The following is a 15,405-nucleotide window of genomic DNA, read 5'->3' as shown; positions in this document are numbered from 1 at the left end:
CTATGATAAACTTTTTCCTTTTGATGTTAAATTTGCATCGGGAAAATAAAGAATATTTATTTTGGTTTTTAATTATAATCTTTTTAAAACATTGGTGACTAAAACATTGGTGAACAAGGTTAAAGCCAACATAAATTGGTTCATGGATACTTGCATCTGATGGAAATTATTTGGCCATATTTTGGACAAGAAAATTATGTTTATTTTTTTTTTTGTCAGAGATATTATGAATACAGTTTGAAGTGTTTTAGAGGCTGATGATTGGTACCTCTCATCAGTCCATAGAGCAATGTATGAAACAGAGAGCTAGGGTATGAAGTTACTTGCTCTGTAGAGTTTGTTATCACAGCTATATAAACAACCCCATTGATTGATGTACAGATGTTTCTCACTTCCACCAGTTGTTTCTCACTTCCACCTGTTCACTGACCTCACATGGGTTCAGGTCACATGAAAGACACAACTTTTGTCTTCCTCCATGCAAGGAACTCTGCTTGTTGTAACCATTTAAAATAAAAATAAAAAAACATTTTTTTGGTTTTAAAAAAAAAAATTAAAAAATGTTGGCAATTGTTATAAAAACTTAATGTGTTTAATCTCAGCATCTCAGTGTGAATCAAAGTAAAAATTATTAAAGCATGCTTTTAAAAACAATAATTGTCAATGAACATTAAGAGTTCCCGAGTCCCAACACTACATGTGTACCTGCTCTTTTCCCATACCAGTTAAAGACAGTGGACACTATTGGTAATTGTCAAAGACTAGTCTTCACAGTTGGTGTAATAACAAACCTGTGAAAATTTGAGCTCAATCGGTCGTCGAAGTTGCGAGATATTAATGAAATAAAAAAACAACCCTGTCGCACCATGGTCACACGAAGTTGTGTGCTTTCAGATGCTTGATTTCGAGACCTCAAATTCTAAATTTATAAGGTCTCGAAATCAAATTCGTGGAAAATTACTTTTTTCTTGAAAATTATGTCACTTCAGAGGGAGCCGTTTTTTCACAATGTTTTATACCATCAACCTCTCCCCATTACTTGTCACCAAGAAAGGTTTTATGCTAATAATTATTTTGAGTAATTACCAATAGTGTTCACTGCCTTTAAGTTAATCTGTTGTTTTCCATAAAAAGTTGTGCATGTACACTAGATAAGACTCCATCAGTTTGGACAGAAAGGTGTTGGACTGAACATGGAGATACATGTACAGAATTTGGAACGATCCATTGTACAAATAACCCTAAGTATATCAAAATGGCTGGTATTTTGTTGTTGGGTTTACAGAAAATAGTACGCCAAAGATCTTTTTGACCTTACATTGTTTGTGTGTGTGTGTGTGTTTTCTTACAATACAACTAAATCTACACTATGTAATGTCTACAAAGTCCTCTTTAGAGTCTCTGGGTTATCTGTTCAGCTAGTTCTAAGGATTGAAAAATCAATAATGTTTGTCCGCTCTGTTCCGCAGTCAATGTGTTTTCACGGTTTGTGAATGTGAAGATAGAGTGTGCATAAAAACGTGAGACACTTGACTTGTACTCCGTCTTTCAACGATTGCAAACAACTTGCTGTTTAAAATAGCATGAGACTTTTTATTTTTATTCACGTGACTCCAAGGTTTTAGCCGGAATTTGCTGGTAATTTAAAAGATGGGGTGTCCAAATTGTTGACATACATGTACAATACACAAACATGTAAATGACAAACAAATAGGTGTCCATATTTAAAACAGGGTGTCCAAAAGACCAGCCAGACACCCTAGCTAACACACTAGTCAATGGAAAAAAATTCTTCCAAATCACATGAAGTTGATTAGAAGGAAAAATGCACTTAAATTAGTGTGATTTTGGGATACATAAACAATTTTTGTATCAAGAATATTCCGATTTGAGGTTTTAATCTGTACATTATGGAGCTGGAACGCTACATCAGGAATGAAGTAGGACGAGTCACTGGGGACTTAATTTCACAACATTCTTCATTCTATAAATTAATCCAGTGCCTGTAATTGCTTGGGTTGCTACACTACCCTTCACCATCCCAGCAATTAATCACTGCTTAATTGACCGCTAACGTCCACAATAATCAGACCTGAGTAAAGATTTCCCATTGCTTGACTAATTGACAAATATTGTTTCAATATTATGTGTGGATTGCAGAGAAATTACACGTTTAAGCAAACACTTGTGGTTCAGTTTTCTATTCATGTCTGAATAGTATTTGAAGACCTTGCTGTTACCCCTGGTGTTGATCTGTCTGACCCTGCATCAAGTGGTTGCATTTTATATTCAGTCTTTTCTTCTTCAAGGTCTTCCAATTCATATTCAAAGTATACATGTAACTCCACTTTATTAACAATATATTCAGCATTGAAGTGTTTGGAATTTACAGTACCCAGGCCTGATACTTCACGGAGGCAATAAAGGCGATTGCCTTGATGTCCCCTGTTCATTGCCTTGGTGCCCTAGAAATGCTCCAGTACAAATTTGCAATTTCATCATAGGGTGCCCTTTACCAAGAAGAAAATGCCTTGGTGCCCTTGCTCTTTCAAAAACGAAGTATACAGCCCTGCAGTACCATTAGGCTATTGGGCCTAACTGTTACTTGGACACATTCTCGGTGGGTTGGTAGTCCTTACTCTATGGTTGGTACATGTAGTCCTTGAAATGACCCATGCCCCATTTACCTTAGAGGAAACTTGTTGTGCCCCAAACAAAATTTGAGATGCCTTTTTGGCACTCTGACTAGCAATATACAAGTTGTGCTATTAAAGGAACACGTTGCCTTGGATCGGACGAGTTGGTCTATAAAAAACCGTTTGAAACCGTTTGTTATGAAATGTATATGGTTGGAAAGATGTTTTAAAAGTAGAATATAATGATCCACACAAGTATCACTCAAAATTGCACGGTTTTTCATTTTCATCGCGAATTAACACGGTCGGCCATTTATGGGAGTCAACTTTTTGACTCCCATAAATGGCCAACCGTGTTAGTCGACGAGGTAAAACGAAAACCACACAATTTCGAGGCATGTTTGTGTAGATCATTGTATTCTACTTTTACAACATCTTTCTAACCATATCAATTTTATTACAAATGGTTACAAACGCTTTTCGAAGACCAACTCGACCAATCCAAGGCAACGTGTTCCTTTAAGGGAAATAGTCCACTGGTAATTAAATGCATACTGCAGTATAAGTAAAGTAAATTTCTATACCAGTCACCCATCAAGGCATATTGTGCAAATTTCCCATGACACAACTCTGACCAGTTGTTGGTACCAAATGGTGTGTATCTAATTGTTCTTGACAATATAGACATCTAGTCTCCAAAGCGTTAGACCAACTGGGTCAACCAGACTCTTGGACAATATTGGAATGTTTGAACCACAAAAAAGGTGTCATCATAGGTTTTGGGAATACATTGTTTTACATCCGCTAGTTTTCAAGAAAAACACACAACCATGGAGAAAGGAATATACAGTTAATACCAATTTTTTTTCCTTCAATTTAATAGTAAATGGAAGTTTTCAAAGATGGTAATTTTTTAATGTATTTCAGTCAGTAAAGTGCTCTGAAGGATTTGTATTGGCCTTGAATTTCGTTCTTGAAGGGGCACATAAGGGGCATGAGGAAAATGTAAAATTGTATTCAATTTTTGCAAAGTGCACCATCAGTAAAATAAAAGCACAGGGCACCATGCCAATTGCTGTGCCGTTGTTTAATTCCAGGCGCGCACCAGGCCCTACAACTGAAGGACTACATAAAGGAGTTAGGGCTGTTTTTATTTTGGTACAACATTCTGAACTGCATCATGCGTCATATGTTATTTTGTGTTTTAGGCCTATATCAGTATTATGCCTTTTCACAAAATCCAAAATCTCAGCGTCGGAACCGGTTCCGAGCCTGATTTTGTTCACCCTGTTTCACACTTTGAACATTTCAACCCGCCTCCGATCTGGGTAGCATGCTCTAGCCGGGTAGAAATCAATCCTGGCAGGGACAAGGGTTGAAAATCTCAATCTGGATCAAAATTGCATTTTTCTGCGTGAACCGTTACGGTTCATGCATTAGCCGGTTCAGGTAAAGACCAGAACCAGAGAGGACTTGGGTAGGCTTCAACGTGGTTCAAAATGGAGACTGTAGAGTGAAAAGGTCTATTGTGTTCATTTCATAATTTGCAGCTACACAGACTGACAGTAGCAGGTTGACCCCTGACAAGAAGATAAGAAACTGAATTATTAAACCCGCTCCACAAACCTAACCTACTACTCTGGCCAGACAGGTTATCTAATCCAAAGCGGCTTACAAGAAGAGAAGATAATCCATGTTAATCCACACTTATCCTTTATGCCCTGTGGGTAGAATTGATTATAGACTTCAGCAAACAAAGATATATCTTTAAAAAGTCGGTAATGGTGTTAATTGTTTAAAGTAATTTGTCTACTTTTTTGTCAGCCCTTGTCCATTGTTTGGGTGTTTTCGATGGTCCTTTTTGTTCAATCAGTTCGGATAATAATCGATGCTCAGGATTGATCAGTTAGGTTGTCTTATTTAAAGTATTGACTGAGTGTATTGATTGATCGTTTAGTCTTCTTGAGTCCTTTCGCAGTAGAAGATGCCAGCATTTATTTTGGGAGGAGTAAGTAAGACTAAGCACCTTCTAAACAATTTAAATAAGAAGTACAACTTATCAGCTCAGGGCTATAAGAACCAGGGCTCAAATTTTACGCTGGATACAAATTGTAACGGTTAGCAAAAAAAAAAAGCATGCAGTTTCTGAGAAAATTTTTTACTTGTGGGTGTTGATTAAATTTTATCAACCTTTTGATCAATACGAGTAGGAAATTACAATCCAGCACTGAAACATCATTTTTTACTTTATGTCTTATAGCCGAATGATGCTTACCGGTACTTCATTTTAAAAACAAACCTTTGTCAACAAAGAAACAGTTGGTTATGTATTACTTCTACTTTGTAATGTCAGGCCTTGAACTTCGATTTTGAAGGGGCACAGCAGTTTTCATCTGGTAAACAGGAATTTATTGTATGGGGTAATTGTAAGTTTCTATTGGAACCTTGCAGAGGGCGCTACATCAAAAGCAAATGGCAACACGGCATTCGCTGCGGGTACTAGTGGGTTGTTTTGAGGCCTACATCTTCTCATGTTTTCTCACAGTTACTTTTATGATCCAATTTCTAAACACTGAAAGTTACACTTGTAAAAAATTTATTTCTTACTCATGATCAAAATAATATAGGGATGTCTGTAGGTCAACAACTAGTTCTTCACTGAGCTGAGAATCATCAAATGCCTTGTAATTGTAGATTTTACTCCAATAAAACTCCAAAAACACTAAGGACCACCCTCTCTGGAAAACTTTCTATTGAAGTTTGCCGAATTGTTATTACATACTGGGATAATTCTATTTATATTGAAACAAACAAAGTCTCACAAGAACACCTGAAAACCGTATACATACGAAAAGTACCCGGAGTGAGTGTTAGTGTTTGGGTCAATTAGATTGTACCTCTCTTGCCCTGAAAACTGTAGCAAATTTGATCCTATATATATACATTGTACAAGTCTGTGGTTCCCTGCTGATAACCCAATCTGGTTGGATTTAGAGATTATTGCAAGGCTGCTACTGGAAGACCCAACATGAGTAACTTTACATCCTTGAACAATAGTTGGGACACGAAATTACCTAGCCCTTAACTCACTTAAGTTGGGCCTGTCTAAACTTCTTACAAAATTATACTAAGAAAATATGATTAGCTGTCATGAAAGAGCCTAGACACATGTATGGTATTAATGCAGAAAATAGTTTGGTCTGATGATTTGACCCTAGCAGAGTCTTTCTCAAAGGCCTTTGGGAAAGGCTCTGCATGGGTCTAAATGTCAGGCCATTAGATATTCTTTTGCAAAGTTTTGTTTTTCGGAGTTGGGACTGTCCAATCGGGGTTGGTACAATCGTCAAATCATAGGGTATCATTCAGTGTTGTTGGAATACTGAATTTTGAATATATGGGGTTTAACAAGTACGGTTTATATTAATTGTGCTTTACAACAGTCTGATCTGGCCAAACTTTTGAAATTCTTATTTCGTTCTTTCATCAAATCGTCAATGCCACTGCAACTGTTTCTTGAGAATTTAAACAGTTTGGGATACAGTGCATTATTTGTGTCAAGAAGTACGTTATTAAGCTCATTTAATTTTAGAATAATTTCTAGAATATGAGAGATTGATTCTAACAAAATAGTTTTCTGACTGATACTTCAGATAAAACATTTTCACATGATGTTATTTCCACCTGAAATTTTTTCCCACCTAAAAAGCTCTCAGAATGAAAATTCATTGTATATTTATCTACATGTACAATGTACACTGTACCAAGATTTTTCCAATTCATATCTGAATTGATAAGAGTTTTCCAGTCCCTTCCATTTCAAGACTCCTTCCAATTTCTCAGCTTCTAGACATCTCTGTTCGAAATTCAACAAGAGGTCAATCAATAGAAATTGTTTGTGCTGTTCTGTAAAAAAAAACTACGTTTTACATAATCTTTTAATAGAATCAACGTAGACACTAAGTATTAACGTCAATACTACCTGGTCATTACCCCTACTACATCTTGTACTCTTTTGTGCGACTGCCATGACATTTGAAAAACACCCCGCTGGGCAAACGTGACTGTTCAATGGAAACAATATTGCTCAGTTTGAATTCTTTCTTCACTACATGATGCAAACGTTGACCTATAAAAACCTATTCTGAGGTTTTAAATCTGAATTATAAATGCTTTAATAAGAATTATGTCTGGAAAGTACGGCATAAATTGAGCATTATGGATGGAATTTTATGTTTTGTTTAGAATAAGATTTTGTGAAAACAATCTTGTTAAGATATTGCAATTTTTCCCTATGAGGGTTTAATTCCTTCTAATTTCAGGGCTTGAATTCTACACAAGGCCCCCTAGCCTGAAAACCAGTGATTTTAACGTTGGTCTATATGTAGTAAGCTCACAATTTGTCTGAGTGGTCATCTTGTGTGATTTTTTTTCTCAATCAAATATCACCGTACTGTTATAAATGAATTTACTATTTTAAACTGTTGACGTTGAGTCTGGTACTAATAAATATCTTTCAATTTTGTTGAGTATTAAAGTCTAAGGAATCTTCTCTAAATTGCTTGTTCCCCATTGACCTAATGTGTTCAGGCCTGATACTTCACGGAGGCAACAAAGTCAATTGCCTCCATTCCCCCCATGTCAAGCATTTGTGCCCTTAAAATGCTCCAGTACAAATGTACAATTTCCTCATAGGGTGTGCCCCTCACCGAGGAGAAAAAGCCATGGTACCCTTCCCCTTTAAAAAACAAAGCAAACAACACAGCTTGCAAGGTATTTATGCATTTCTTGTCTTGTTATTGTCTGTTTACAGAAAAATACCAAAGGCAGTGTGCTATTGGACAAAGTCTACCAGAGGTTGAATCTACTCGAGGCAGATTACTTTGGACTTCGCTACCTGGATTCACAAAATCAAACGGTTAGTATCAAAATCACCTGCTTCAACGGGGCCCAATTTCATGGCTCTGCTTACTGGAAAGCAAAGAGGCGGTGCTTGCGGAAGCATGGAATTATGCGCTTATGTCAAGCTTATTTCATTGGTTAGGCCAAATAAAAATAAAAATACTAGTTCATCGTCCCCGCCCGCATCCTTTTTTGGGGCCGCACACTTTTTTTACTATTTACTATTTTTTTATTTTTGTAAAAAAAAAAAAGGGTTTTTATTTTTTTACCCATCTTTTCAAAAGGACTTGCCTAGGAGCTTTTCCCATCTTGAAAAAAAAATAGTAAATAGTAAATAGTAAGGCCCTCATCCTCTTTTTTGAAAAATCCGGACGATCGACTGGTATTTTTTAAAATTTGGCTTGTGCATATAAACTCCACTGGCAAACTCCATTCTGCCCTTAAACAGCTAGTGAAGAAATTTGGCGCTTGCTTGTGCGGTTCATTAATTGATTGATTTTTACTGTCTAAATGATTAGGCCATACGATTTTACTGTAACTTCTTACTGTCTTCAGTTTAAGATTTTTTGTGTGTGAAAATTTGTGCATGGCATATTTTCTTTTCGAGTCGAATCCAGTGTACATGTACGATGAATCATTCTGTGACACAGATAATGCATGAAATGTAACACAGCGCAAGGACCTCGTGGCTAACACGCTGTATGCTCTATAAATAACCGTCCATGATTATGCAAAAGAAATGACTCACTCACTGATTTAAAGAAACATTAAAGAATTGGTAACAAAACAAATTGTGAAGATCACAGATTTACATAAAACTTACACGGTCTAACGATGATGATAGTTAAAAACATCCCTTGAAATATTTCTGTCTGAAATGTCATATTTGATGAGAAACAAACAATCTAATTTCGCATTTGGAGTTTATCGCTCAGTGAGCATATGATTCCTTTTCTTTTTTTTTGCATTGATGTCATGCAAAATGTGTAATCGGTTTTTCACTATTTTCTCGTGACCCAGATGGCTGATTGATCACAAACTTCGACAGGTTTGTCAGTTTATGTATGTGGTGGATAACATGAAGTGCTTTTTCACTGCCAGCTACTATTTTGTTAGCAAAACCAAAATTCTGTAATGTTCCTTTAAAGCCATTATACACTTTCGGTACAGAAAAAAGAAAAAAAAGTTCACAGATTTACAAATAATTTACAGGGTTTACAGAAGGTAATGGTGAAAGACTTCTCGTGAAATATTATTCCATGAAATGCTTTACTTTTTGAGAACACATTAAAACAATATCAATTCTCGATAGCGAGAATTACGGATTTATTTTAAACACATGTCATGACCTGGCGAAACGTGCGGAAACAAGAGTGGGTTTTCCCGTTATTTTTTCCCGACTCTGATGACTGATTGGGCCTAAATTTTCACAGGTTTGTTATTTTATATATAAGTTGTGATACACCAAGTGTGGGACTTGGACAATACTGTTTACTGAAAGTGTATAATGGCTTTAAGATAGTTGGATCTCTCTACAATCAGTTAATTTTTCTATCCCTATGTGCAGTATTGCAATCACAATAAATAACACAGCCATAAAAAAAAACACATCAATTCTACATCTACAACAAACGCACAGTTCCTCCCCACAAATTAAAAATTCTCAATATGAATGACACTCAGACTAATTCAATTTCAAGGCAGTTAATGGAAATTAAAAAAAAGGAACACTGAGTCAATATAAAAACTGCTGGAGTGTGTCACCCAATGGCTAAATACAGGGATCTATTTTGGAGGTACGTGTTCGGAACAAAAAAAGAAATATGTCAACCTTGATTCGTTTGATTTGCTGACCTTGCACTTGGCAAGGCTGACTTGAAATCACAACGAACCCGGCAGGACGCTTTATCAACTTGACTTGATGTTTATCTTTCAAACTGATTTATATCTGAACTGTTTATTTTCATGAATTTTTTGGGGCATTTTTGTGTGTTTTTTTAACTTGGGAATGTGTAGTTTTGTAGGTATTTTTTTTATTTTAAGCTTTGAACTATGTGTAGGGCCTAGCCTAGTGTAAATGTAGTCTTTTTACCATTTAGTTGTTTCACTGGTAGACTAAGAGTGAAGTGTGAAGTCTTTTGAAAAATCTCAGTCGTTAAAATGACAGAAATGTACAATTCTCAGTTTGACGTATTTGTTTTTGGAGTCATTCTCTGTATGAGCAATGAACTTTTTAATAATAAATTAAGCTTGTGGAGTTTTCTTTATAATTATCTTGAGCAGGGAACAATTTCGTCCTGCGATTTTGCACAGCCAAAAGCACTTGTTTTGAGCACACCGAATGCCAATACTGAGGTTGCAAATCACGATTTGTGTAATAGAGCTCAATGATGGTAGAAACTGATACTTGGTGGAGGGTTTTGCTCTGCTACACAACACAAGGGACATCGTTTCCCCATTGAGACTAAAATGCCCAGTTTGCTCAATGAAGGTTTTTATGTCAATGCTGTTTGTAATGTTAGCAACTCAAATCAGTATGCAGTTTTAAAATTCTTTTAGTTTTTAGGTTATTTTTTGTCAAACTAATAATGCGTGATCAAAAGCTCTCGTATTTGGTACCTTCCGGAGACCAAGGAAAAAACAAACTTGGGAAAATAAAAGGATTCCACATGTACAAAGTCTATGGGACAATTTTAAAGGAACATTACAGAGTTGGTTTTGCTAGCAAATAAGTTGCTGGCAGTGTAAGCACTTCATGTAATCCACTATATACATAAACTGACAAACCTGTAGAAGTTTGAGATCGATCGGCCTTCTGGATCACGAGAAAATAGTGAAAAACCCATTACAAATTTTGCATTGCATCGATGCCAAAAAAAAAAATGAGTAAAACGCTCACTGAGCGATAAACTCCAAACGCGAAATTATATTATTTATTTCTCATCAAATATGAAGTTTCAGACAGAAATATTTCAAGGGATGTTTTCTTTTATCATCATCATTAGACCGTGTAAGTTTTATGTAAATCTGCGGTTTTCACGATTTTGTTTCTTACCAACTCTGTAACGTTCCTTTAAGTACAGGGACAATGGAAAGAACAAAAGATGTCTCCACAGGGATGCATATTTGAGAATGTTTGTACTAGAGTGGATTACAGTAGCGTTGGTAACAATTAAAGGCAGTGGACACTATTGGTAATTTCTTAAAATAATTATTAGCATAAAACCTTACTTGGTGACGAGTAATGGGGAGAGGTTGGTGGTATAAAACATTGTGAGAAACGGCTCCCTCTGAAGTGACACAGTTTTCGATAAAGAAGTGATTTTCCACGAATTTGATTTTGAGACCTCAGAGGTAGAACTTGAGGTCTTGAAATCAACCATCTAAACGCACACAACTTCGTGTGACGAGGGTGTTTTTCCTTTCATTATTAATATCTCGCAACTTCGACGACTGATTGAGCTGAAATTTTCACAGGTTTGTTATTTTATGCATATATTGAGATACACCAAGTGAGAAGACTGGTCTTTGACAATTACCAATAGTGTCCACTGTCTTTAACTAGTTTGTCCAATAAGTAGGCCGATATCCAAAATATGTGAGTCTAACCCTGTTAGTGTACAATGTACATACCCCTATGGTATACATGTTTATCCAACGTTTCTGTACACTTTAGAGAGGTGTTTTTGTTAGTTTGACTTCTTGACATTTTGGGTGCAAGTGTTAACACAATATAGCACTGCTTTTCCGGGTAATGATTGAGTCACGTTCAAAACTACACCACTGAAGAACAAAGTAATTGAACCAGATATTTTAGATCAAAGGTCTCCAATATAGGTATAGTTTTCAATAGCTTTTCCTGGCTTAAACAAATAACTTTTTCTAGTTGAATCACGAATGAAATTGACAATCTTGCCCAGCTGTTTTTTTTGTGTATTCTTATTTTGTTTATTTATATAAACATATCCTTGCCCAAAAGTACTAGTTAGGCCATATCCCCCAGTTTTCCTCCCACATCTAAAAACTTAATTTTGAATTTCAGTTATAGTTTTCCTCCCACATTAAAAACTGAATTTTGACTTTCAGTACTATTTCTTTTGACCCACCAACCCACCCATAATTTTTTAAAAGGCCAGAAACTGACAATTATTTAGAGGAGTTTTAACTCAATATTTACAGCTACATTGACATTATTACCCTATTGATGAATTTATAATAGGCTTAAATATTTACAAAATGGACAGTGAACAAATTATTTTGTAATTTTATTCAAAACATTGTCCTGACTAAGAATTTGAGCATATAATTTACAACACTTTGTGTGGTTTACTATCACGCACTGTATAATCATGGGATTTGACATTTCAAACTCTACCTCAACATTGGCTAGTGGGTGTGTGACTAAAATACAAGAAGATAACAACTGCATAGGTAATATAGCATAATTAAAATAAAATTAAAATAATCTTTGATTCAAAATACTGACTAAGTGGTTACATTACCTTTTTTTTGAATAATGGCTTACATTATAAAATTGAACAAACTATTGGGTCCTGTTATTCAAGAAGTCCTGGAGTAACAGTTTGATAGAATTTACAAAACATTTTGTGGGTTGGTCTATCACAAATTGTACAACCACAGTTTTGACATTTATATTGCCAAGGTTTTACATTGGCTTCTGTAAGTGGGTGTGTGGGTGCGGTGTAGAAATAATAACACCATTGAAAACAGGCCTACCCTGTCCAGTAGGAGTGTACGTAGTGTAACACTGGCTGTCGCTGAAGTGTATGGAATGTCAACAAGATCTCTATTTTCAGCATTCCTGAAGTTTCTATCATGAAAAGATTGATTTGTCCCGAAGAATGACCAAAAAAAACACCATCGCAGTCATATTCTTTATTACACGTCTCTACATTCTCTGACAGGATTATCATAAAGTAACTCCCTAGGCAAATTATAATTTAGATTTTAGAATGTAGTCGTGTAGCGTGTCCTTCAATGGACGGGGATTTGACTGTGACTTTATTGTTATCAAGACATAGTTTAGTCTGAAGTCTGGCAAGGTGTCTGAGCTAGGGACTCATGCTCTTTAGCCTAGGGGAATATGATCACTGATATACACAGGATAGGCCTAGACATGTTACCTTATCGTTTCTTGTTTAGAATTTAGGCAACGTTTCTAAAAAGTCAAATGCACTGGCACTACTAAAAAGTAGTTGGTAACTACTGGAAATAATATTGTGAGCATAAAAACCTATTTGGTAACGAGCAATGGAGAGCTGTTGATGAGTATACATTTAAAACATTGTGAGAAACGGCTCCCTCTGAAGTAATATAGTTCTTGAGAAAGAGGTAATTTCTCACTCAAAAAATAAGAGACTTCAGCTGAAGCCTTTTATTACGCATCTGAAAGCACACAAACTTGTGCAACAAGGGTGTGTTTTTCCTTTATTATTTTCTTGCAAATTCGATGACCAACTGAGCCAACATTGTCACATGTTGTTATTTCATGCACATGTTGGGATACACCAAGTGAGAATTAAAGCCTTTGACAATTACCAATTAATTTCCATTGTTTTTACCAATGAAGTTTTTATTCTAACAATTGTTTGAGTAGTTACCAATAGTGTCCAGTGCCTAGAGGCCACTTGCTTTTTTGTTTGTTTGTTTGTTTGTTTGTTTTTTGTTAAATTAAAAAGGTACATTTTTATCGATCCTTGACGAAACAAATAAATGTCAAAATTAGCATGATTCTAGCAATGTCTTGAAAAATGTGACGGCATCCTTTTTTTGGAAGAAAAGAAAAGTAAAAGGGCCCTCTTCCTCCTTTCTTTTTTTCAAAAGGCAGGACGCTAAACATGTTTTTGTTTTTATTTGGCCTTACATGAATACACACAATTCCTTATGGTCTTGAGCAAGATTTCTCAACCTTTTATTTTTGTTCTTCAAGATTTTTCAATTAAAATTTTCTCTTTGTGTTCTTTTCTTCAGCATTGGTTAGACCCCAACAAAGCAATCAGCAAACAAATCAAAAGTAAGTATTATGTGAAATATCTTGTATTGTATGGAGAGAAAAAAATAGCTTGAATTTATAATTTATTTAATGTATAGGTCCATTCCACCTTTTTGAAGTACACGCTTGAAATGCTATACTTTGTAATGGAATGTGAATTAAGTCTCACAATTATGTGGTTTTCCTCAAAATACTTGGTTGTTTTTTTTTAAAGGGAAGATGCATAGTACTGGTAATACGTTAAACTGCTACTGAAGAAGAAAGTAATTCAGGTCAGGGTAGCAATGCATAGTAGTAACTTTCCTCACCTTCTACCTGAAGCCCACTTCTTACTTCTGCGATTGTGATCGCGATGTGAATTTTGACGTCACAAAATCGCATGGAATTAATAGTGTCAGTTGACTTATGGCTCATATTTTACTCCTGCGAAATACATTCGCTGCAAAAACAGCCCTGTCAAAATTTGTATCGCATTCGCATTCGCAAGAAGTATGAATTGGGGGTGAGACCTGGGATTGAATCTCACCGGGGGCACTATGTGGATGTCCCTCTCTGACTGCATGAGTTTTACCTGGAATAACTCTCTGGAGTGTTCCTTCCACATCTTAAGGCCCGGTCCCACTGCAGCGATAACGATAACGATAACGATAACGACACAAGAGAACGCATACTATCGTTTTCGTTATCGCTGCAGTGTGACTCGGCCTTAAAACACGGAAAACTCCTTCCTTGTCTTCTCTCCGTTGGTTTTTTTGGCTTGTGATAAAGTTTGCTTTTCTGAGAGTCCTTGGCTTCACAACCAGAATAAAAATGAAAAATAAATGAATCAAAATGTTACAGTAAGTTTGAAAGGTAAATATTTAAGATCTGAGGATGAGAAGTTATTTTTTTGAAAAACAAGAAAAGAGTTGCAAGTTCATTTGGGGTTAGAAAAGACGTGAAGCCTAAAGTCACACTTTCTTACTCTGTCTCCTTTGTCTTCAGATGGCCCACCATATATGCTGTATTTTGGCGTCAAATTCTACATGGAGAATCCATGTAAGCTGAAGGAGGAGGTGACAAGGTACCAGTTCTTTCTACAGCTTAGGATGGACATGCTGCAAGGACGGTTACCATGTTCATTTCATGCTGCAGCAGAGCTTTGTGCTTATTCCACTCAGTGTAAGTCTACATTATTATATAATTTGTTTCTGTTTAAAGGGTTTGGGTACTTTTTGTACACAACGCAAAAGATTTACATTAAACTTACATGGTTTGAAGTGATGATGGTACCTTAAAATATTACTCCCTGAGGTGCTGTAGTTTTTTAGAAATTAGTAAAACAATGTTACGAACATAACTTTAGAGGAGACAACATTTATTTATCATAATAGAACTGGTATCTAGACGACCATAATTGATGATATTTTTTCAAAATTCTTTTTTTTTTTTTTTTTTTTTTTTTGGGGGGGGGAGATCAATTACACCTATCCTTACTTTTGTTATTTAAAAGGTAGCCCCTACAAAGGAAGCAGGCGGTGATGCTAAACATGTTTTTATTTTAGTTTGGCCTAATAGAATCTATTCTAAATTATAACAAATTACAGGTATTGAATTCAGGACGTTTCTTTATACACAATTAAAATGCCGAGTCAATTTGTATTGTGTTAAAGTCAACTCTCGAGTCCCATTAAACGCATGCCAGCCATTGTATTCTCCAATCTATTCATTCCGCTGTTGTTATTTTCCATTATGCTCTTTCAAAACACCCATCATCTTTGGCTGAGAAAAGTCAACATCAAGACTGTTGTTCTTTACATCCAATCAAATAAAAAGGGAAACCGGAAAAATGCCAATGGGGGTCATCGTTGCGAAGAC

The 15,405-nt window shown here is 35.8% G+C and overlaps 1 protein-coding gene across 2 annotated transcripts in view; it reads left to right on the top strand.

The window, feature by feature from the left end:
- The window catches only part of LOC139941829 (band 4.1-like protein 4A), a 50,880-nt gene that overhangs the window by 6,564 nt on the left and 28,911 nt on the right, over nt 1-15,405 (top strand). For both annotated transcript variants that reach the window (XM_071938450.1, XM_071938451.1), the window contains exons 2-4: nt 7,447-7,551; nt 13,527-13,569; nt 14,533-14,709. In XM_071938450.1, coding sequence (XP_071794551.1) covers nt 7,447-7,551; nt 13,527-13,569; nt 14,533-14,709 — 325 coding nt within the window. The remainder of the gene's footprint in view (nt 1-7,446; nt 7,552-13,526; nt 13,570-14,532; nt 14,710-15,405) is intronic.

The sequence above is a fragment of the Asterias amurensis genome, chromosome 9, assembly GCF_032118995.1.
Source record: "Asterias amurensis chromosome 9, ASM3211899v1".
Taxonomy (NCBI): Eukaryota; Metazoa; Echinodermata; class Asteroidea; order Forcipulatida; family Asteriidae; genus Asterias; species Asterias amurensis.
Note: the sequence above shows the minus strand (reverse complement) of the source record. Positions and strands in the feature narration are given on the sequence as shown.